General features: G+C 49.4%; 11 protein-coding genes across 11 annotated transcripts; 6 read left to right on the forward strand and 5 right to left on the reverse strand.

Moving 5' to 3' along the window:
• Window positions 1-199: 199 nt before the first annotated feature.
• pex20 lies at window positions 200-1,599 on the reverse strand. The gene is made up of 3 exons (XM_057059640.1): window positions 1,425-1,599; window positions 563-1,368; window positions 200-470 (listed from the first exon to the last, which is right to left on the reverse strand). Exons 1-3 carry the CDS (start codon window positions 1,533-1,535, stop codon window positions 338-340), a joined length of 1,050 nt encoding a protein of 349 aa, XP_056926563.1. The 5' UTR covers window positions 1,536-1,599; the 3' UTR covers window positions 200-337.
• Window positions 1,600-2,045: 446 nt separating this feature from the next.
• On the reverse strand, window positions 2,046-3,844 carry N7503_000080 (cytochrome P450; the record flags this gene model as incomplete). Its single annotated transcript, XM_057059641.1, has 4 exons — window positions 2,046-2,660; window positions 2,713-3,097; window positions 3,146-3,591; window positions 3,644-3,844. 4 exons carry the CDS (start codon window positions 3,842-3,844, stop codon window positions 2,046-2,048), a joined length of 1,647 nt encoding a protein of 548 aa, XP_056926564.1.
• A 766-nt stretch (window positions 3,845-4,610) lies between these two features.
• N7503_000081 (uncharacterized protein) lies at window positions 4,611-5,697 on the forward strand (the record flags this gene model as incomplete). The annotated part of the gene is made up of 2 exons (XM_057059642.1): window positions 4,611-5,332; window positions 5,391-5,697. The coding sequence occupies 2 exons, from the start codon at window positions 4,611-4,613 to the stop codon at window positions 5,695-5,697; spliced, it is 1,029 nt and encodes a 342-aa protein (XP_056926565.1).
• Window positions 5,698-6,162: 465 nt separating this feature from the next.
• N7503_000082 (uncharacterized protein) lies at window positions 6,163-6,864 on the forward strand (the record flags this gene model as incomplete). The annotated part of the gene is made up of 2 exons (XM_057059643.1): window positions 6,163-6,270; window positions 6,331-6,864. The coding sequence occupies 2 exons, from the start codon at window positions 6,163-6,165 to the stop codon at window positions 6,862-6,864; spliced, it is 642 nt and encodes a 213-aa protein (XP_056926566.1).
• A 393-nt stretch (window positions 6,865-7,257) lies between these two features.
• On the reverse strand, window positions 7,258-7,905 carry N7503_000083 (uncharacterized protein; the record flags this gene model as incomplete). Its single annotated transcript, XM_057059644.1, has 3 exons — window positions 7,258-7,317; window positions 7,400-7,669; window positions 7,804-7,905. 3 exons carry the CDS (start codon window positions 7,903-7,905, stop codon window positions 7,258-7,260), a joined length of 432 nt encoding a protein of 143 aa, XP_056926567.1.
• A 426-nt stretch (window positions 7,906-8,331) lies between these two features.
• Window positions 8,332-9,813, reverse strand: N7503_000084 (pyridoxal phosphate-dependent decarboxylase family protein; the record flags this gene model as incomplete). The annotated part of the gene is made up of 1 exon (XM_057059645.1): window positions 8,332-9,813. One exon carries the CDS (start codon window positions 9,811-9,813, stop codon window positions 8,332-8,334), a length of 1,482 nt encoding a protein of 493 aa, XP_056926568.1.
• Window positions 9,814-10,131: 318 nt separating this feature from the next.
• On the forward strand, window positions 10,132-11,982 carry N7503_000085 (proline iminopeptidase; the record flags this gene model as incomplete). Its single annotated transcript, XM_057059646.1, has 9 exons — window positions 10,132-10,174; window positions 10,230-10,483; window positions 10,560-10,804; window positions 10,872-10,957; window positions 11,006-11,170; window positions 11,222-11,242; window positions 11,304-11,442; window positions 11,504-11,600; window positions 11,671-11,982. The coding sequence occupies 9 exons, from the start codon at window positions 10,132-10,134 to the stop codon at window positions 11,980-11,982; spliced, it is 1,362 nt and encodes a 453-aa protein (XP_056926569.1).
• A 216-nt stretch (window positions 11,983-12,198) lies between these two features.
• N7503_000086 (guanine nucleotide exchange factor MON1) lies at window positions 12,199-14,238 on the reverse strand (the record flags this gene model as incomplete). The annotated part of the gene is made up of 4 exons (XM_057059647.1): window positions 12,199-12,207; window positions 12,262-12,496; window positions 12,567-13,605; window positions 13,665-14,238. The coding sequence occupies 4 exons, from the start codon at window positions 14,236-14,238 to the stop codon at window positions 12,199-12,201; spliced, it is 1,857 nt and encodes a 618-aa protein (XP_056926570.1).
• Window positions 14,239-15,090: 852 nt separating this feature from the next.
• On the forward strand, window positions 15,091-15,663 carry N7503_000087 (uncharacterized protein; the record flags this gene model as incomplete). Its single annotated transcript, XM_057059648.1, has 1 exon — window positions 15,091-15,663. One exon carries the CDS (start codon window positions 15,091-15,093, stop codon window positions 15,661-15,663), a length of 573 nt encoding a protein of 190 aa, XP_056926571.1.
• A 272-nt stretch (window positions 15,664-15,935) lies between these two features.
• On the forward strand, window positions 15,936-16,865 carry N7503_000088 (uncharacterized protein; the record flags this gene model as incomplete). Its single annotated transcript, XM_057059649.1, has 1 exon — window positions 15,936-16,865. The coding sequence occupies one exon, from the start codon at window positions 15,936-15,938 to the stop codon at window positions 16,863-16,865; it is 930 nt and encodes a 309-aa protein (XP_056926572.1).
• Window positions 16,866-18,019: 1,154 nt separating this feature from the next.
• N7503_000089 (ferric reductase family protein) lies at window positions 18,020-20,599 on the forward strand (the record flags this gene model as incomplete). The annotated part of the gene is made up of 6 exons (XM_057059650.1): window positions 18,020-18,492; window positions 18,553-18,891; window positions 18,947-19,176; window positions 19,235-19,287; window positions 19,339-19,460; window positions 19,510-20,599. The coding sequence occupies 6 exons, from the start codon at window positions 18,020-18,022 to the stop codon at window positions 20,597-20,599; spliced, it is 2,307 nt and encodes a 768-aa protein (XP_056926573.1).
• Window positions 20,600-22,387: the final 1,788 nt, after the last annotated feature.

The following is a 22,387-nucleotide window of genomic DNA, read 5'->3' on the forward strand; positions in this document are numbered from 1 at the left end:
GTGAAAAGAATTTGAGGCAAACGCCAATCACATAAGCAAGGCTCGGATGATTTGAGATGAGGTGAATTTGGCTTCAGACCGAATACAGCATGTATCTCACTGTTCCCCTGAACCACCTTCGTACCATCACTTAGGGCCAAATTTCGTCTTCACTTCGGAAACAAAAAGTCAGGCGTCGACGGTCAACGAGTTTATGGCCGTGAAGTAAGCCCTCGTAGAGTGTGTTATTGTCGGCGGGGCTGTATGGATTGGTGCCCAGCCGGGGAAGATCATCTGGAGACGGATCTGACAGGTCGTCTGCCCGTAACACCTGGGTCAGATGCTTTGCAGATAATTTTCATCTCCTCTTGGAGCTAAGTCCTGTCGGCAGGAAAGGGAGACTCCTTACCGATGTCGGAGGAAATGGGGTCTTGCAGAGGAGGAGATTGGCTCGGATAGTAACGGCCACCAGGGTGAAGAGACTGCGCTGTCTGCAAATGGATGAGTAAGGACAGATCCCTATATATACATGATTCGCAGGACGATACCGGTGTATCTGTCCCGCTTGAGTCAAATCGGTCACGGGTCGCTACTGACTTCAGCAAAATCGTCCCCCTTCACCTCAACCTCACGATCCCGAATTCGGCGCATTAGAGCAAGAAAGTTGCTTTGTTGGAACTTTTCGCTCTGGTCATGACTGACGCTTGTGAGAATTTGTCCGGCTGCTCGTGCAAGAGCATCCGCGTCCTGAGCGCGAGCTTGAGTCTGCTGCTCGGACTGGACAATATCATCCGATCCGAATTGGGTGTCTTGTTCGGCCATGTTAAGAGGGTCAATGGGGGATGCGTCGTGAACGTTTGCTTGGGGGGCTGGCGCAGGCTCTGCTGCCTGAAGCTCCAAATCCGCTTGCGCTTGATTGAAGGCTGCCTCAAACGCAGACTCATCAAACTTTTCCGTTGGCGCAGGATGTTGCACAAGAGCTTCCTGAGGGGCTTGGTATGTACTGGAATTGTACATAGGGTATCCTGCAGCGAATGGGGATTGATAGGCGGAATTTGTGCTTGGATGGTTTCGGGCAAGATGAGTTGAGGCGGCCGCTGGCTGGCTCTGTTGTTGTCTCATAAACTCTTCATGCCACCCTCCTTGCGTTTGAAATCCCGATGGGCCCTGTGCCTGATGTTGTAACTGTGGCGGCGCCGGTCCGGAGATGTGGAGATTTTGGAAATCATGAGCCCAGCCAGCGTTCTGGTGAGCAGCGGCTGGTAACTGAGCTGGCCTTCCGAATTGAGCAGGATTCTCGAGAACTGGCAATTCAGGTACCCCGCGGCTGGCCTCAAATGAGGCAAACTCGGGGTCCAAAATGCCTTCCTGGCCTTGCGATCGAAATCCCTATAGATGAAATATGTTACTGGGAGAACCTCCTGTGATCCAGGGAATCGACTTACCTGTGTTGGTGGCTGCCGAGAGATTAGTCGATCTTGTTGAAGGGTTCGGTCAACTGAAGTATGCTTCTGAGCATTCTGCAGTGCATTAGAAGGACCGCACAGCGAATCCATGGCGGATTCGTTTCTGGACGTCGAGAACTCGAGAAATTTTGGTGAAAATCGCTTGCAAAGATGCCCTCTGTACGTGTCAAGCAATGACAAATGCAAAATGACACGTCGAAATGGTTGCGACTCAAATAAAAAGAAGATTCGCGGGGAGAGTGTGAGAAGCGTGGAAAGCGTGGGGATGCCGATTAGACCGAGGCACGTGTGGCTCATGTACCCCACCGAGTCGCTGAGTCATATGGACACCTGAAATCAATCGCTGCCTGGAGAAAACGATGTCGTTACAAGTAACCGTGACTTTTACCGTTGTACGTACATATTACCGAATAGAGCTTGAAACAGTCCGCCCTTGGTCTTTGCGAGCATGTTCGAGCGGAACCGAGTCAAGAAGTTGTTTGTGATTGTACTATGTCAAGACACCTGCATAGACAAAGAGTGATTTTTATCAAAAGTACAGCAAAGAGAAAAAATCATCAAGGCATTAAATCATTATTTGCGCTTGCAATGTACCTTCTCCTACCATCCACTTACTCGTTGCATCTTTAGATGCATACCTTCAACAGGCTTTGTGGTCACTGCACCTGCTATATGGATTTCTTGCTTCGGGTCCTGCATCTCAAATGCAAAGCGACCCACCAAACCGGCAACTCCGCACCGCAGTTCAGCTCGTGCAAAGTCTTTCCCAATGCAGGACCGTTGCCCATGAAGGAAAGTAATCTGGGCAAAATTCGTCGATGCACCACCATTGTTGTTGGGCACGAGATTGCCATTCTTGTCTGTATCGATCCAACGCTCCGGTAGGAATTCCTCACCGTTCTCGCCCCAAAACAAGGGGCAACGGTTGATTGCGTAAGGGCATAGGATGATTCTAGTTCCCTTGGGGACATGCTTGCCTGCGACCATGGTGTCGCGAATGGCTTCACGGATTGTTGCGGGCACTGTTGGGTAGAGACGCAGCACCTCTTGGCACACACCGTTGAGCAACGGCAGCGACTCCAGGTCGCTATATGTGATGGGGCTGCTGGCCGAAGGAATCTTCTCCCGAATCTCAACGCGCAGACGCTCCTGGACATCTGGGTATAGGGTCAAAAGATAACAGGCCCACGTTAGGGCAGCGGCTGTTGTTTCGTGCTGTTGACGAATTAGAACTGCCAAGGGATTGGTTTTAGGAGAAAATGCTTACCCCCGCTGCTAAGAAAGTCAACATCTGGTCGACTAGTTCGTTGTCAGAAAAATCTCCCCCCAGGATCATTGTTCCTAGAATATCGGCCTCCAGATCCTGGGCGGAGGCTTTGGATTCAGTCAAACTCTGGCGCTTCTCGAGGACAATGTCGTTACATAGATCCCGTAGGAAATTAGTTTCACTAGTAATCAGATCGTTCATCTTCCAGGGAATGCGCTGGGCGATTGACTGCGGCAACATGAAATTCATGGCCAGGAATGCCACCTTCTCGGGGGTGGGCTCCAGGATGTTTAGGAAACTTTCGGCAACTCTGTTATCGCTGTTCTGCAACGAGCGAAAGTCACGTCCCATGGCGGCCGGACCAATGATGTCGAGAGTAAAGCGACTGACAAGCTGTTAGCAGCTATAGCCATCAAGACTGAATCTATCTCACCTTCCCCATACACCCATTTCGACCTTGCCGATTTCTTCGGCTGGATTGGTTCCTTCCATCGGGTTCAGCTTGATTTCTTTCTCCATCTCCTCCAACATCTGATTGGTCTTGTCCCACATAAGTGAGTACATGGATCGGATATTCTTGATATTGAAAGCCGGTGTCAACGCCTTGCGCTGCTTCTTATGCGCAGCCCCCTCGGACAGAATCATTCCGAACCCGAGGATGCGAGCCAGAAAGATGCGCATACGCTTGGGTTTTTCGAAGTCATAGGTGTTCGTACTCATGATATCCAACAACGCCTGGTGGTTAGTAGCTACCAGGTAACTGTGACTGATGAGATCCCGCATATGGATAAGACCATCATTGGGGACTGTTTTCATCCAATGTAGCGGGGTGCGACCTCGTGGTGAGTCAAAGATTATAGTCAAATTGCTCATCAGTCCCTACGTGATGCGATTAGCATTGCCATTGTCTGGATGTACGTTTGATACACACCGGAATAGTCGGGAGATGCCGTAAGGGGTTCAAGAAGAAAGGCCAGACCACTACATTCCAAATAGCCAAGACGAATAGGTTGAATCCCAGGGCCCCCAAGCCAATTGTGCGGAAGGTCTCCTCTGTAAAGATGGTGCGCTGCAAGAGATAGGCCTCGACTAGGGTGCCGACCACGAGGGCCGGGAAGCTCTCGCCAGCCATGACTTGATCACCCAATGTGCTTGGTTATTTCAATATTGTCCTATTCAAGATATAACTCGCCGAACGAGAGAGATGGAAAAACGCAAAAGGGAGAAGAATTGCCCAGATTTGGGATTGTCCCGGTTTTGCCCCAACTACGGGGTAATATACTCTGACCCCACTAAGTGATCGGCGCTCAAATGACCAAATACCAGGGACGACCTCGGTAGTTCGTACATGTTGTAGTATGTCTTGCCAATTGATACGCAAGTTGTATTTAGATCTGATGTCCATGACCTCTAGTATCTCGAGATCTGGAAATCAGCAGAGACAATACATGTTACAAACAGAGATCCCGGTGATCCGCGAGTAGCACGAGTGTCAAGTGAGATCATCGGATATGACGATCGCTTCTAGCCTCGGTGAAAGGACATCTGATAATGCTCGTCCTGTGTAGTTCCTGAAAGTATAAGAATAAATGAAAGAATTCTATGCGGGGAAGGTGCATGTAATGCATGTGAAGAGACGAACCAAGCCCCACATCAAGATACATTGGGTCTAGTTCCAGGTGATTGTGGATCTCATTCGCATTGCTTTCCCTTTCGGTTTAACGTCAACAGTCCACCGTTTTATTGGTTCGAATGGGCCTCGGTTGTTGTCAGCTTGGGAGTTGATCATCGTGGTACCTGGCGACGATCAGGAAATAAAAGACTCTCCCACACCGCACTACCTGGACCCTTCACCCTTTTTGTTTTTCGTTTGCCCGAGTCTTTGACCTCTCAACAATATGGCGTCCTCCCTCGATCTGATCCAACACTATGCGCAGACTGCGCTAACGCAGCTACCCGTTCCGGCACAGCAATTGTTGCAGAACCCGATCGCCCAGAAAGCTGCGGCGGCAGTTGTCGCCCTCGGAGTGGTGCGCTCAATCAACAACTTCCTAACACAACGGAGCCTAAATAACTGGGTGTCAAGCGACCCATGGGACCCTTCCCGGGAGCTCATTCTCCTGACAGGTGGATGCAGTGGTATCGGCAAGCAGGTCATGGAGGACCTAGCGCGGACGGGTGTGCGCGTAATCATTCTCGATATCAACGAGCCCAATTTCAAGCTACCCGCCAACGTCACCTTCTACCGGGCAAACATCACCAGCTCGGCAAATATCACAGAGGTCGCCAAGGCCATCCGTAGTGACCACGGCGAGCCAACAGTGTTGATCAACAATGCCGGCGTTGGTTACGAGTGCACGATTCTCGAAGAGTCTGAGCAGCAGATCCGGAACACATTTGAAGTCAACACGATCTCGCATTTCCTCATGGTGCGTGAGTTCCTCCCGGCTATGATCCGTGCCAACCACGGTCACGTCGTGACACTGGCCAGTATGGCCAGCTTCGTCGGGCTGAGCGAATTGGCCGACTACTGCTGCACCAAGGCCAGCGCCCTGGCATTCCACGAGTCTCTGCGCCAAGAGTTGCGTCTCTACTATAAGGCACCCAAAGTGCGCACAAGGTGAGTTGTCATTTCCTTTCTGTCTAACCCGCTACCCACAAGACTAATGCCCCTATAGTATTATCCACCCCTTCTGGGTCCGTACTCCAATGATCACAGTTCTCACCGATTACGAGAAGGAATTCGGTCAGCCTATCATGAGCGTCCAGACCGTGTCAGACGCCATTTGCAAGCAGATCCTGAACCAGAACAGCGGACAAGTAATCCTGCCCGCCAGCAAGACGGTTGCCCGCCTGGTACGAGGCTTTCCTCTGTGGTTGCAGGAATTTATTCGTGGCAAGGAGTCCGAAAAGTTGAAAGTCTTGCGTGATGTCCAGCTCCTTGCGGAGAAGGCTGCTGCGGAGGCCGCGAACAAGAAATCGTAAGGGAGAGAATCCTGCATTCCTTGTGATGTGCCGATATGAGATATGCAAATTTGATACCAGGTATATTATGTGTATATACAAATGTTTTACAGCAACTTTCAATTGATACACTCGATTCATTTCGATCCATGAAATTATGGTGCCAATACCGACTCGATTCTCCCAAACTTGCCCCAAATTGAAAAGTGGGTAGCGTCGTATGCAAACGGTCGCTTAATCCATAGGATCATTAAAATCTTGGTGCCACATACTACATACCAAATTCTGGAACCGATCTATAAAACCGGGTTTTGTCACAGCTCGCGAGTCTATTGTAAAGGGGTGATGATGTCACACCACGACACCATCTCGATGTCATTGACTATCCGTCAAGATCGATAACCTTAAATACACTGATAAACTGACACAAATCGCTTCTGATTTTTATCTATATCCAATTGCGACAAAATCTTCATTTTCTTCACCATGGCTCCCAAGGACAAGTACACCAATCCGGAACTTCGGGATGAAGTCAAAGAAGAGATTCACAAAGGCGACAAGGGAGGCAAACCTGGTCAATGGTCTGCACGGAAGGTATGTTGATAATTTAAATTCATCCGTATATCTATGCTATCCTTGTGCTAATTTCACCAGGCCCAAATGATGGCTTCGGAGTACAAAAAACGCGGCGGGAGCTACAACACATCGAAAGAAGATCAAAGTGAATCACAAAAGCATCTGGATCAATGGTCTAAAGAAGACTGGCAGACCAAGGAAGGATCCGGCACCGCGAAGAAAGAAGATGGAACGCGCAAGAGATATCTGCCCAAAGAAGCATGGGAACAGATGAGCGACGATGAGAAGGAGAAGACTGATGACAAGAAAGTCAAGGAATCTAAGAAAGGCAAGCAATTTGTTGGCAATACCACCGAAGCCAAATCTGCCAGGAAGAAAGCTAGTCGTGATTCGGCCGATTCTCCGGACGAGGATTCCAAAGCCAATGGAGAGGGCAAGCAACATCAGACTCGAACACAAACGCGCAGATCTAGCAGACTGCAGGATAAGGCGGATGGTGAGAAGAGTGGCGCATCGCAGAATTCTGACTCCCCTAAGAGCAAAAAACGCACTGCGACGCAATCAGAAAGCTCAAAGAAAAAGAAAAAGAACGAGTCGTCAAAGGAGGAGTAATGTGAAATACTATAGTGGCAGCGAAGATATTTGAAAGCGCCGACTTTACCCCAGTATATAGGAACCAAAATGGCTGGAAGATCGGAGCCTTTAGTCGATAATCACAAAATTCTAGTGATGAACCAAAGAACTAGTAAGTCTCGATGATATCGTTAATGAATGTCACTCAATTTGGCACCCCTAAGAACTTCAAGGTATCTCCGATCTTCGCAACCTTTAGCACGTCCCGATACGTAAGGCTCGTCCTTGTTTCCCGCCTGTACCAGCCAGCATCATATAAGTCTTTGTCTCGTAACAAACTCCAATTGCAAATAGAATGTGGACCCAGATCCTCGTCTATAGCTGTTTCCGCAATCCCGTGTAAGAAATTCGTGTATATGCGCTTTCTCATGACTAATAGGCTTCGTCGTTCCTGGAGGATACGAAATTGCGGCTGCCCATGAAAAGGCATATCTGTTAAATGGTGGTTCTCTTTCCCACTGCAATGAACATTCTTCTCATATAAGTCGAGCACGATAGGTGCGCCCAGGCTTACAGTAGCTACCAGAGGGTAATAGGCCGAGCCGTCTTCGTGGGGCATGATTCCCTGTCCTGGCTGATACTCGTTGACCAGGATATGATTCGGCGCGCCATGTGGGGTGGCAGCAAAGATGCTCAGATCATTAAAACGGTGAATGATAGGATCTGTTAACCATGGTGGTAGTGGCGATAAGAGAAGAGTGTCGGATTTTGTGAGTGCTGATGGCCACGTTTGGAGGCGGCGATGAGAGAGATGAGTCCAGCGTGGTAGGGGAGCTGATTGGACCTGTTATTAGTGTTAATCCTACATACATGGAATGAATGAAAGCAACATTGGAAAGGAAAATCATGATGGGTGATGTTGCATATCAAGAGTCAACCATGATCGGGCTACTGACCTCTGGAGGACTAGGTACCTACCTTTTGGATCAACCTGGTCTCCTCATCTTCCGATATGAAATCCGATATATAGAAGGCATCGAGCAATGGATCAATGCGTGTGGCGGGAGAATGGAAGTCCATTTCAGCAGACTGTATCCAATGGGCCAGGCGATGGAGCAGAAATTCAAGCTGGATGAATTGAATTCAGTTTCCGGGAAAAGACAAAAACGTGAAATTATACGAAGATGGACGGTGAGATGATGATACGTATTGTTAAGATGTTGACCGTCACGTGCTAACCACGCGTGCCACTACCTGTGGCTAAAGATAAAGGTTATGCAAGCAGCCTCGCATGTTCTGGTTCCAATCTTGAGGTCAAGCACCACTATCTCGCCTTGCATACAGACATGCTTTAAAAACATATATTTGATGAACTTCATAATTTCGCACTTTGTTTCGATCATGAACCTTCTACATTACCCACCACTAGTAAAGTTGTATAGAGCGATCGAGATGTTATTTAGGAAATCTTTCATAAATGAAAGCCCATATTAATGTCGTCAAATCTCACTGGGCTACTTGAGCCAGAACATCAGTTACCAATGCCACATCGCGTTTGACGTCAACCCGCCAATTGGAGACAGCAATTCGAGTAGCTGTTCTACCCTGCCAGTTGCTTCCCGAAACATACATTCGTGAGGTTTCGTTAATCTTCGCGGTTAGTTGCTGGTTCAACGCGTCGTCCTTGGCACAGAACAAAACGCCTATGAATGCCTGATCCACAAGCTCAGCTTTCGAATGTGCTTCCGGCAAAGGTGTATATGCCGGATGGTCAAAGATCCATTCATAGATAGCACGCGCCAGATGAATTTGGCGCCCAAGCATCTCTTGGTACCCTTCTCTCCCGTAAGACAGCAGAGAGGCATACACTGGCAACGCCCGGAACCTGCGGGAATTCTCAAGTCCAATATTCAGAGGCGAAGGGATAGCAGGACCATCCGCCGCACCTGCGCTCAGGTAAGCGGCATTAGCATTCTGGAAGACCTGGGCGGCCAGCTCCGGATGGCGGGAAAAGAAGAAACCGCAGTCATAAGGCACGTTAAGTAGTTTGTGACCATCTCCGGCGATGGAGTCCACCAGCTCAATTCCGTCACATCCCTTTTTGATTGTGGCAAACTCCTCGCTATCCCCTAAAACCCGGGCGAAAATGCCAAAGGCACCGTCGGCATGCATCCATGCCCCATATTTATCACACAATTGGCGCAGCTGTCCCAGTTGCTCCATCCCAGATGTCGCAAACCGGCCAGTATTGACTTCTCCACACGAGATAGCCACAATGCTGACCTTGTCCGTTCTGGCTAGCTCTTTCTCGAGCTGCGCCATGTCGAATCGGAGCGGGTCATCAGCACAGCAGATGTTTCGAACATTGGAGCGTCCAATTCCCAAAATACCGGCAGCCTTGACCAAGGAGGAATGCGGCAGCGTTGAGAGGACCTGAACTCCAGAAAGATTAAGTGCGTGAAGCACCTCGAATAGACCATGTTCACCGACACTGCTCAGTTGGCTTCCCATTCTCTCCGCGGCCTTTTGCAGCACGAATTCCCGTCCGCAAGCTAGACCAAGGATGTTGCTCGCCGTGGCACCGGTGGTAAAAGTGCCATTATGCCATTGAGCACGGGGCAAATTGAACAGGTCGGCAAGTAAGCCAAGTGCATGATACTCAACATCGGTGACGATGGAGTGGTTAGTAAGGTGTACCTGGACGTTCTGATCGTAGGCCGAAACTATGTTGTCCGCGAACAGCGCCGCAGGGGTCACTCCACCGGTGATGAAGCCATAATAATTGGGGCTGATACTACCACCGTTGAATGCGGGCACAATGTCCTCCAGCAAATGGCGTTGGACGGATTCCAGGCTGGAGCCGGTATCGGGTAGTGTGGAGGGAAGCGACGACCGGGCGCGGGATAAATTCTCCGCGCTAGGGACAACTCCAGATTCCCATGTCCCTTGGGCAGCTCGCCATAGATTTTGAAGGAGTTGATCTTGCATTGTGTTTGTTTGACTCATAGGATAAGGGAGTTCAGAAGATACGTGTCGGAGTTCATTTATAGTTGCGATCGGGATCTTCCAGAGACTCGGGATCTGCAATGAGATTCAGGTTCAAGCTTCCGGCTGGACTTCCCAAAAGTATGTCTAGCGTATCATAGGCGGACAAAGGGTTGGATCTCAAGATCGCAGTGTTCCTTTTGCCGCGTCAGTCGTTAAGCTAAGTGGGCTGGCGCGGGATTGGCTCAGGAACGTGTGATACCCGCGGTTGACTGGCCTTCCGTGCGCTCCACCTCAATTCCTCCATCAACAACAACCACAATGGCGGCAAAACTCATTGACAAACGGCTCCACAATGTTCCCGGTACGAGTCTTTTGCGATAATTCTTCCATGAACTGAGCGCTGACTTGACAAACAGGCAAGATGCGGGTGGCTGAGTGGTTTTTCGACGTTCCAGTCGACTACAACAAGTTACCCTCAGAGGGCGGGAGCACCCTGAGACTGTTTGCTCGGAGTGTCTCACGTTTGGACACTCCTGTTGAGCAGCAGCCAAAAGAAGAGAGCAAGGCTCCCATCTCGTGGCTTCTCTACCTCCAGGGTGGACCAGGCTTTGGATGTGGCCCCCCTCAAAACTACGCTTGGGTTGAGCCAGTGCTCAATAAGGGGTACCAAGTATGTAGTCATTGACTAGGAGGCCTTATCCGTTGGCATCAAGATTTAGATAACGATGACTGACACTGAATACTAGGTGATGTTCATGGACCAGCGTGGCACTGGTCTTAGTCAAACAATTACAGCGGGTACTCTTGCGCGCCAAGGCAGTCCAATCCAACAGGCCGAGTATCTCAAGCATTTCCGCGCAGACAATATCGTCAATGACTGCGAGGCAATCCGTCAGTACTTGACCCAAGACTACCCAGAGGATCAGCGGAAATGGAGTATTATGGGGCAGAGCTTCGGTGGCTTCTGCGCCACCACTTATCTTTCGAAATAGTACGCCCGCATCGTTCCTATTCCGCTGCTATTGTCTTGTCGGCTAATATTTCGCTACCTTTTAAAGCCCTCAGTCTCTGAAGGAAGCTTTCATCTGCGCTGGATTGCCTCCTCTGGTTAGTGACCCAGATCCGGTCTACGCTCGGACCTATGGTGAGCCTTCTAAACTGCCCACTAGATCTTCTGCTTACAATTGAACAGAAAAGGTTCTTGAGAGAAACAAGGCTTACTACAGCAAATACCCTGAAGATGTTGATCGAGTCAAGACCATCATGAAGTACTTGACCGCCAACAAGGTCGCTTTACCTTCAGGATGGCTCACCCCGGCTCGATTCCAGCAACTTGGCCTTATGTTCGGTTTCCACGGTAAAAAAAGCCTTTCCAGGAAATTTATGCACCGATTCTAACATTTTGCAGGGGGAATCGATATCGTTCACGGTAATTAACTCTTTCTCTGCTTTCCCTAATCAGCCAGGGGCATTGTTCTCACTTCATTTAGATGTTGTTCTCCGCGCTTGCAGTGACCTGGAGATTTTCGATTCTTTCACCCAGCCAACTCTAGCCACAATCGATGGCAATGGTGGCATGGACAATAACATCATCTACGCCATCCTGCACGAGGCAATTTACTGCCAAGGGTAAGCCCCATGCATGTCCTCGTGATCTGACCCTGATCATTAGTTGCTAATACAGAAGCAGGAGGTCATCTCGGTGGTCTGCCGACAGAAAGGTCAAGCAAGACATTCGGTTCAAAACCGACGGCTCTCAGCCAGAGATCTACTTCACTGGAGAAATGGTAAGAATTCACCGAAACATGGGCGTACCGAGGTGAGACTAGATAAGTCTAATTATTCGATGATATTCAGGTTTTCCCCGACATGCTCGACTCGTACTCGGAACTTAACGAAATCCGAGAGGCTGCGGAGATTCTGGCTAAGACCGAGGACTGGCCTGCCCTCTACAACGAAGACGTGCTGGCACAGAATGAAGTCCCGGTCTTTGCTGCGACCTATATTGATGATATGTATGTGCACTATGATCTCGCTTCCCAGACTGCTGCCAAGATCAAGGGTATTAAGCAGTTTATCACCAACACAATGTACCATGATGCACTGCGGAGCAAGTCCGGGGAGGTTATGCGCCAGCTCTTTGCCCTGCGTGATGATACCATTGACTGAAGTATCCATGGATGTCGACATTCCATTGAGCGCCTACGTATTGTGTCCTGGGTAATATCGGCTCGATATAAACTCGGGCTAGCGAGAAACAACAAACATGTCGAAATGAGAAATTCTATCAACGATCTCTTAGGATTTATGTGCAGTGAGATAGATATATACATGTGATCTTCCATTTGTTGATTTCCGTTACACAAGATGGCAGCTACAGTGGCTTTAGAAGACCTAGGCTGCCTGTTAGCTTCACGCGAAGGTAAAAATTAAGACAGGTGGACTTACTGCTCCGCCAATAATGAAAAGCCGTTCCTCTTCTTGTTGTACCCACTGGGCGATCTTAGTGGCGCACTGTACCAAGGCATTTCGGTTTGCGTTGGGTTCGGCGACACAATAGAGTTCGAACAACGGGGTCACCCAACCGAATGAGCTCGCTGATCGAGATACGCAATGATGCACCTTCACATGGGTGTTCTTGGCATGAATACTCGAGTGAAGGTTATTGTATATCGACATTAGTCTGTGGGGAACGTTATGACCTGTAAGAACAGAAGAACGGACAGGGAGAGCGCATGAGCAGCAGTACTGACCTTCGACGTCGAGATATGGAAGAGAATGTCGGAGCGAAAGAGGACATGGTGAACTGCACATTCGCCCTCGATTTGTATAAGAAGTGATGGAGAACGGCACCAGGCACGATGTCTGTCGTGGCTGGTCGGCCTTTGTCAATTGCCGCTCTTATTACTTTGAGGCTGCCATTCTTCTCCAGTTGTTCGACAAAAGCGTCGCGCATCCCTTGCATTTCAAAGAAGCTCTCTTTGTCCGGGCTAATTAGGACAATGGCGACGGATTCGTCTTTCAGGATGTCTTGATTTTCGTTGACGTCACCCCTGAGGTCGAGAAAGCTGACGTACATATACAGATAGCCGCTGCTGTTGAAGCCAGGAAGACAGATGGGAATCCAGCTCTCTCCACCTCCCGCCTTGACTCCATCGGCCTCGAAGACCATGTTAAATAGAAGTTGCAGGTCGCCTGGGTGCAGGGAGTGCTTCTTCGGTCTAACCACGCTGACCAGCCGTCCACCAGCGACTACAAGTCCATAGAGCAGATTGCTCACTTTTGTCTTCAGCAGGGCATTGTTGATAGATTGGCGGTGTTGCTTGCGAATCCTGAGGCATTCCAACGCCGAGAGCAAAGTCGATGGCGACCCACGGGTGAAACTATCGGCCAGCGAAGAGAGAAGGGTCTCTGATCCTTGGAGTGGTCGCTTCAGATCCGTAGAAGGTCGTACAGAGAACAGATGATTGAGGGATGGCAGCGTTAATGTGGATAAAATTTGCATGTACAACGCTTCGAGTTGAAGGGCAAGTTGGTGTTCACTCTCCATCATCCGACTGATTGCGACCAGATGCAAGGGCCCATGAGTCACAATCACAAACTTGACATCTCCAGCGGAGAAGGCTCGTAAACGGTCATCATCTTCTTCGTAAAATGAGATGATGGTTTGAATCACCCCGACGTAGCTGGATATCAAACCCCCATCGCCGTGACGTGTCCAAATAGGCTTTCCAGCCGCGGAGAGAATCATATAGTGTTTTTGCTTAGCCTTGAAGCGCTGGAGGAGTAGATCTATCACGAATAAGCATCGACTGTATATCACTGAGTGTTTGACAGCACTGAAAGCATACCCTCGTTCCCAGCATCTTCATCAATCTCCCCGACCGGCTCGAATTCAGTCAGAAACCCATCGTCATCCATATCGTCAGCAGGAAACTCCGGGAAATGAAGCAAGCTCCCTGCGCCCGAGTGAACCCCCGGGCCGGACGTGACAAAGTCCTTGAACAGAGCCTCGACATCTCCCACATCGCCGTTCTGAACGGAGCTCCGAATACTCGCCGTGTCCCCTGCTTCGCTGCCCCGTGAGCTCGCCAGGTGGCTGAGACTTGCTTTCGCTTTTAAGCCCTGGGCCAAACCGCGGATCGCTAGCGATGAATATGCACTTCCTGTCCCCTCTGATGTCTGAGAGTCGATCTCCGCCCGCGACACGGCCGTTGTGGCTCCCGCTTGCAATGTTGTCCGGGTTGCGGACTCATTATTTAGCAGGCTGAGGGTATTTGGTCGTGGAGGTAATGGAGGGCGCTCCCCCTCTGAGCTCAGGCTGGGGTCTCGGTCTGCATGGGGGGTGGACGTCACTGGCGCGGTCGGGTTCTCATCGGCAGGTGCATCCCGGTCGCTCTGGGAGCCTGATTGCGGCGCACTCATCCCCGCGATGGGCGTGCGATATTGAAGGTATTCGCTGGGCGCGGAACATTCGTTCAGGTAAGCTGCATGGTTGAGTGTTGAAGAGTCACCGTCTCGCGCTGGTCTGGTGGTTTGAGAGTGGGGGCATTCAGGTACTGACGGAGCTCTTCAAGGCGGACAAAGCATTTTCACTCATGTGAGCCAACCGCAATACAATCTGAACAGAATGAAAACGACTCGTGTAGAAATTCGGAATTGTATTCTGTACAGCTTCGTCTTCTACCTCTTCTTCTTCTACTTCTTTATAATGTCGAAAGTGGTTATTTAGCTATATAATATTAATGTAGATTGTAATCTTGGAATAATGCATTTGTCCCCAAGAAGTTACCTGAGCATGCACATAGTTACTCGAAGACCAGCCTGCCTTTATCAGTGATATGGACATTAGGAGCTTGGAACACCGTAGATCAGGCAGAAGTGGACATAGTACAATAGTGCCAGATGTGCAGGGAAGACTCGTGGACATGCCGAGGTTGACAAATATGGCCTGGACATTGCTGAAGGTTGATATTTCAACCTCTACAGGCGAGATTATGAAGAAGCAAGATTAAGATTGACTGAAGAGCTGAAAGAGCTGAAAGAGCTAGATGTGCCACATAGATGTACTAGATGTGCTCTAGTGCATACAGATCACATAAGGTGGAACCCGAGCCGAGTCCCCTTGACCCTGTTCCTTCTCCGCACTCCACTATCGCGGGGAATCTCTTCATCACAACTTCTTTTTCACTCCTTGCGCCCGTATCGATTGCGTTGATATTTCTGTCTTCCTCCTCCCCGATCCTCGGTGCTCGGCGATTTGCAATCGTCATTACAATGCGCCTCCCACTCCATCGCCTCCTATTCCTCATCTGCCTCCTCCTTTCGCCCGTCGCCGCCATCGGTCCCTCATGCTTCAAAGTTGTCTCTGCCCTGGTCGGGCGACCAGGTCACTTGTTCAATAAATTTCAAAGTGAAATCTGCGAGCGCGGTTGTCAACCTACCATCCCACACTGGGACCTCTGGACCCGCAACAACTCCTTTGTTCCGGCAGTGCGCAGCCTGATGACTCGCATGAACGTACCTCATAAAGAAGAGGCTTTACTCAAAATGGGTGACGATGTGGCGGTCATCATCAAAGAGCGATGTGCGCCTATGCTACACGGTCGACACATCTGCTCTGACCCGACCACTTTGTCTGATTTTGGAAACTGCTTTAAGAAAAACTTTCTCAAGGCTTCGATCAAGCACCTGCCTATACTCTTGCCTATGGCATCGGACGCGGCATGTAAGGAACAACATAAGTTCTTGCAGGGCGATGAGTTGTGGGAGGTGACTATTCCGAATAACATGCGAGAATATGCTAGCGTGTGTGATAAATTGGGGCCATTTGAACACGATGAGCTGTGAAGCAAATATTTCAGCCCTGAATTCCGGGTTCCATTGTATATTTAGAAAATAATGAAATGTGTAAATGTGTACCATAATCCAAGTCATGTAAACGGGCGGAATAACACATTCCGAATGAATACTCCGCAGACTCCACCTTCCAGATCGTTCAACTCTTCGACGCGCGGGGAATTGACCAAGTTTTTTAAACCACTCAACCAACCTGGGCTTCTTATAATCCTTTGCGCCAAACCTCTACCAGGGAATTGACAAATCTGCCTGGGGGCTTCGCAATGAACACGGTCGTGCAATCCTCTTTGTCGGAGGTCGAGTCCAAGCTCAATGCGCTTTTAAGCACCCTCACTACCTCCCCCACGGCAGCAGGCGCGCCAGCTGCTGCAATCGCCTTACTCGAAGCCGATGACTCCTTATCCTCCGCCATCGTCACCCTCCGCCAGCACCAAGAAAACTACGCCAAGATTTTACAACTTCGCGCGGAGGCAGAAAGGTTAGAAGATCGCGTGAAGGGAATTGTAAGGGACGTGGAGGAATTCGACAGGGAGATCCGAACCGCCTGCGGAGACGAAGGAGACAGTGATAGCGAACTCGATTCTGATGATGAGACCACCAACAAACCACCCCGCAAGGAAATTGACTACAGGCTTCTCCTCGACTTTGCCCGCCGAATCAGCAAATATAACCACGAAGCCGCCGCCGATGCTGCGAACGGAGCTGCAAACTCTGAAAAGGGGCAAGCGTCGCGCCCACAGATAATGGACAAAGATGTGACGATGGCGGGCACCAATGGAGAGCCGACCGCAGACGGCGCAGAGCCAGTATCGTCGGTAACAAAGAACGCGACGCAGTGGCTGGACGACTCGGCGAATGTCACGCGCGAAGTGTACATGTTGCCATACCCGATGGAGGAACGGATACGAATGGGGTTGATGGCTCAGGTCCAGCTTGCCGCGGGCGATGACCCGGATAAAGAGGTGGAACGATTAATACGTGAAGCGGAGGGTCTGGGAGCCGCGGAACCTCCAGCACCAGCACCACATGTGGATACCAGACAAGAGGAGGCCGCCAACGCGGCTGTACAAGCTGGATCAGCGGCTACTGGAGCACCACGACCTGCACCGTCAGGCTTTGCACCAGCACCCAAGCCAAAACCAAGCGCGACTCTTGATCTTGATCTCTACGACCCTGATGATGACGATATGTAAATAATACTCCACTGTTCATTCATACATATGTTTGTGTCAATGTTGCCTAGCCTTTAACGTTTCAGCTGTCAAGGACATCAAAATGCTGATGTGGGTCGGCCTACGAAACCAATCTGAGTCTCATCCAAAGAATATTTCTTCCTCTAAACCACAACACCGCGACCCAAAATAAGCATATCTTTTCCGCGACTTCTTCCCTGTCTGTATCCAATCACCATCTCCATGCTCTTTCTATGATCTGCACCAAAAGGGTTACAGGCGCATAAACGAATCACATATGGATTTCGAACAAGCATACAACAAGTGAAGGGTACCGGCACGAGTCACCATGATCCACGCCGGTAGAGGCATCAATATTCTCGTGCAAAGTACGACCATCCAGGCTTGTTACAGCATCAACTATAGGATCTACACAATCAACTCAACGAAATGAACCAAGGTACCGTGTACTCCACCATTCAGGTCATTTCCATGGTCAACTTCAATTTACCGCATCATGTAGAAAGCCCTGCCAAGACCGAGCCAATACCTTAAAATTACACACCATATATTTATGACGTCTATACAGCCACTTTAGATATACATTTAGATGACCTAGATACTAGGCTTCCCAAGTTGCATGCAGGGTCAACTGGGCAGTGGATTCCTCTCATGCATGGGAATTTCCTAGTGCCCCACTCGTAGCTTTACAGATGACCTTGGAGACAGGCTACACCGATCAAGGATTGACTTAGTTACATATGGCTTGATCAGTATATATGATCAAATCTAAAAATGGCGAACGCCAAATTCATTGATGGTAAGCGACCCGGACAGTAAGAACTTTGATCAAAATGATGCAGAGACATTTCCATCTTATCTGATCGATAAGGATAAGCGCATGTGATCGGCTCAACGGCAGCGAACTTGAAGAAATGTCATCGCTCACTTCATCGGCCATTTGGCTTGCAGTATGTTCTGAAAGATATCAATGATAGTTTCGAATGGTCTAATGTCCATTTCGAGTGATTCGATCTTGCCCACGGAAATCTCATCTGTGGTTGGGGGGCGATAGCATGTGGGTCCCCGTCTGACCAAGTTACGATCATCCGCTCCGCCTTTTTCTCCTCATTCACTTCGCTCCCTAGATCGACATCGGGCTCTAAAACGCAGCCATGTTGCGTCTCGGATGGCTACTAGTCATCCTGAGCGCCCGGTGTGCTTGGGGCGACTTCCTGCCCATAGATGAGCGCTGCGTGACGGCCATCTACTCGGCCTACAATTACATCTCCTTTGCGGGGGAACCGGCCACCGGTATGTGGGATACCCGGTGCCAGAATTCCCTCAAGGTGGCATCCATATATGCCGCCTCCGAAGTATACTGTCGTGATGTAGAGCGGGCTGCGGGTCTCGCGCAGATGGCTAGTGAATGTGAGGAGTTCGGACATCGGGAGTTGCTTCCGAGAGAGGCTGTCGCGGAAAATCTGACCGAGGATGCGATCCGCAATATGCGGACTGTGAGCTACTTAGAAATGTCTCGGGATGAAGTTGCAAACGCGCCTATCATGATATCCACATCCTTTTTCAACCGGATGTACAACACTATCGATTCCTGGCAGTTTGAGAGCTGGTCCCACCATGCATTTGGGTGAGTAATATGACGGGGGATTTTCTCCGGGCCGATGAAGCCTTGCTTATACTTGATTAGTTATATTGGATACGCGTACTGGGGTGTGTTGATCTTACTGGGGATGTCCTACCGATTATGCCGTTGGGCCATGTATCATCGAAAACCTCGGATGCCACGCGGAATCGAATCGCAGACATACCCGCTGCTCAATACATGGCGGGCTATTCCCTGGGTCGGACGCTCTATACATTGGTTGCAGACACATCTGATCGTGTCAGCTCCACTCGCCTCACGAGGCCGAGAGCTGCTTCTATGTACTTTCTCGAACCGAGCCGAGGCCCTCGCCGTTGGCGGATTCTGGATCCTCAGCATCGTCCTCAGCTTGGTCGGGTACCGAACTTTTGAGGGCAATATTTAGTATGCACTGCCAAATTACCTCAACCTTAGGATAGCATTTGCTGACAAGATGCAGCTGGCCAGATGTTACAAGTCAAATCCTCCGATACTCAGCAGATCGGACTGGCATTATGGCATTTGCCAATCTGCCCCTATTGTGGCTCTTTGGCGGACGTAACAACATCTTGATCTGGGCTACAGGTTGGAGCTTTGCAACCTATAACATCTTCCATCGCCATGTAGCCCGCGTGGCCACCTTCCAGGCCTTGGCACACGCCACTTTATATCTGGTAATCTACTTCAAGGGTGAGTTGACAGGCATTGGATCTCCTGAGCAATCACTTGCTAAGCATAAATTATCCAGCCAACAAATTGTGGAAAGTCTTTTACAAAACTTATTTACTTTGGGGAATTATGGTGAGATCTTCCGAGACCAATTGAAGTCAGATTAAAGACTAATGATGAAAGGCCGTCCTTGTGATGTTTTTCATACTATTGACATCATTAGATCGACTTCGCTTCTGTAGCTATGAGGTATTCTTAATCATACACATTGTGCTTTCGGTCCTTACACTTGTTGGATGTTTCTAGTGAGTTACTTTGCACCGCCTCAAATTTCCCCACGGTTAACCCCGGTAGTCATACCACCATCTTTGAAGGGCATGAATACTGGCAGTATCTATGGCCTTCCGTCGGAATCTGGGCATTTGACCGATTTTTACGCATAGTCCGACTATGCTACTGCAATATACACGTCGGCCTCACTGGAAGTAATCTGATCCGTACTTCCTCGAGTCAAATGACCTATGATGAGGAAACGGATGTGGTTAGGTTGGAAGTATCGCTTGCCACTCCCCTCATCCACCCCACGCCAGGAGACTATTTCTTCCTGTACCAACCTTTTCGCTGGACTGGCTGGGAAAGCCACCCTTTCACCGTTGGCGCCTGGTCATCCCATCTCGGCTCGATTTCATCACCATCCAGAATGCTCAGAAAATCGAGCGAATCTTTGAGTGTCTCTCAGATGCCTCTTTTACCCAGCGGATCCCAGGGTCGTGAAGAGATGATGCTCACAGAGGAATCAAGTACAGATGACAATGTACCCTGTTTAAAGGCGATTTTCTGGATCCGCCCATATGACGGTTGGACGCGACATCTGCGTCAACAATGCCTCCGCGCAAAATCCCAGCCCGTCAACACGACAATCCTCCTCGAAGGGCCATACGGACATCACTTCCCACTTTGGAAGTACGAGTCTCTATTGATCATCGTGGGTGGCACAGGAATCGCATCAGCAGTGCCATACCTCCAAGATCATCTCCGGCGATCAGGACACGACTGGGAAGAGGGATCTGAAGAAAAAACCCGCATCCGAGATATCGAACTGATATGGACCGCAAAGCAAGCCCCTTTCCTCAAAGATGTAGCCAGCAGGGAGCTCAAACCCCTGCTACTCCGCGAAGACTTTCAAGCCTCTTTTTATATCACGGGATCCTCCACTAGACCCCCGGAGGATGTGACTGGCCTTGGGTATGAGATCACCCCCGGCCGGCCCCACTTGCAATCGCTCATCATGAGCCGAGCATGCGATGCCTCCTCTGCTGGAATATCACTGGCTGTTTTGGCATGCGGTCCTGTCGGAATGGCTGACGAGGCCCGAGCTGCTGCTCACCTCGCCATGCGACAAGGATACCGTATCAAATATGTGGAAGAGTCATTTGCATGGTAAATGTGCCGCATATTTTTGAACCAGGAATTATAATGTATTATGAGCACCCTATGAACGAATCTTCGTGATAGTTTTAGACATTCCATCCCCTGCCCAGGTATTAATCCACAAGTAAAATATCAGACATGTAACTCCGACATGCATGGATGAGAACAGGACAAAAAGTGCTCCGGCACCATGTACACAATCATAGTCCGCAAACGCAACTGGGGTGCCGATTTACGGGCAGGGGTCCGGATCGGCCGTGGGAGGGGAGATTCGGTCCTTCACAAATTTAATATATACACCCCGAGAGGAAGCTATGGAGCGGTTGGTAGGGGAGTGTATGACCAGCGAGGAAATGTCATTATTGCGGTTAGGTATGAGTTTGTGAGCTTTGCAGCCTTTTTACCGGTTTGTACCCATGAGACTGCATGTTTGGTTGAGAAGATCGAGTGCCCCAGTACGTAGAGCTTGGGGAACCATCCCTCGAGCCTTGGGAAAGGTCTCCAACTGCCGGGGTCTAGCTTCTCAGGATGAATCTCCCGTTTAACAAATAGAACACCGAGGTATGCCAAACGCCTCTGGAATTCTCGAATCCTTGGGTTCTTCCCCTACCTATCCATTGTTCCATCTGACGTTAGTTCCATTGATCCGGGTGACTTTGCCATTTTTATGGATTCTCTCCTCGCTCGGAGGCTGGTCAAGTATAAGTGCCATGTTTAATATGCTCCTGATGTATATATATATATATATTCTCTTAAGCAAAAATGATATGAATGACTGTTTCTTTGTTAGAGCGGTAATGCATACCGACATTCTGAATCTTGAGAACGTGGGTTGCGGGTGGCTTGATAAATTCATGGTACGCCCTTGTAGCCCGAGGTATACCTTTTAGCAACTCCACCCTCGGGAACACAATCTACTTGAAGGGGTAATCACCTCGGTTCGACGAACCGAAAGACTTTCCCAAGGCACTGTCTCCTTTGGGTCTGAAATTGATGTGCGGAAGATAGATTTCATTTTACAGGCCGCTGCACTTAGCCCGAAAGTTTGACTCCTTTTGACACTCATGTTGTAGAGTAGGGCCTTTCTCAAGTGGTCTAAAGTTGAACACAGAGAATGATAAAAGTCCCCGGGAACTACGTCTAGTAAACCGAATTTGAATGGTCATGATGATGATAATACTCTAGTAATCTAATGCTACCTAGCAAGTCATCGCCGTGGTAATATAGGCGCTTCCTTCAAAAAGCAAAAGCATGCCGGCACTCCAGTAACTCCACGCAATATAACAATACGTCACCGTCAGGAATAAGTTCAGGATCAAAAGTCTTTGCATCACTAGACAGGACATTCGGCTCTGTCATCAAAAGTGCAGAGTGAATCGTCCCGTCCAACAGTGGATCCAGCCATAGTCGCTTTTGTTTCTCGCTTGCGTATTCCATTGAATGCTCAATATCCCCCAAGTCCGGTGCATTGGCAATTTTGGACTATAATGAAAGCGTAGGGAAGTCAAGAGAATACTTCAAGAACTTGTTAACTGTTGATCCACCTAAGGAGCGAGATAGCCTTTGCCCAGATATTCCGCTATACGCCCATACTTTAGACTGCTATATCCAGGGCCACCAGAGTTCCCACCAAAAAAAAGATTCTGTGGCGTTCAACCAAAAGGCTCCAAGAGAAGATGTAAGATACTGTTTACACTTTCGGGAATTTGGGTAAGCAAAACAAGGGCAGATATATCACCATGCCCCTCTCTTGATCCTTGTAGTATACCAAATTCTAATTGTCTATTGAGGCCCATGAATA

Source organism: Penicillium pulvis (genome assembly GCF_028828015.1).
Source record: "Penicillium pulvis strain IBT 33274 chromosome Unknown contig_10_segment0_segment0, whole genome shotgun sequence".
Lineage (NCBI taxonomy): Eukaryota > Fungi > Ascomycota > Eurotiomycetes > Eurotiales > Aspergillaceae > Penicillium > Penicillium pulvis.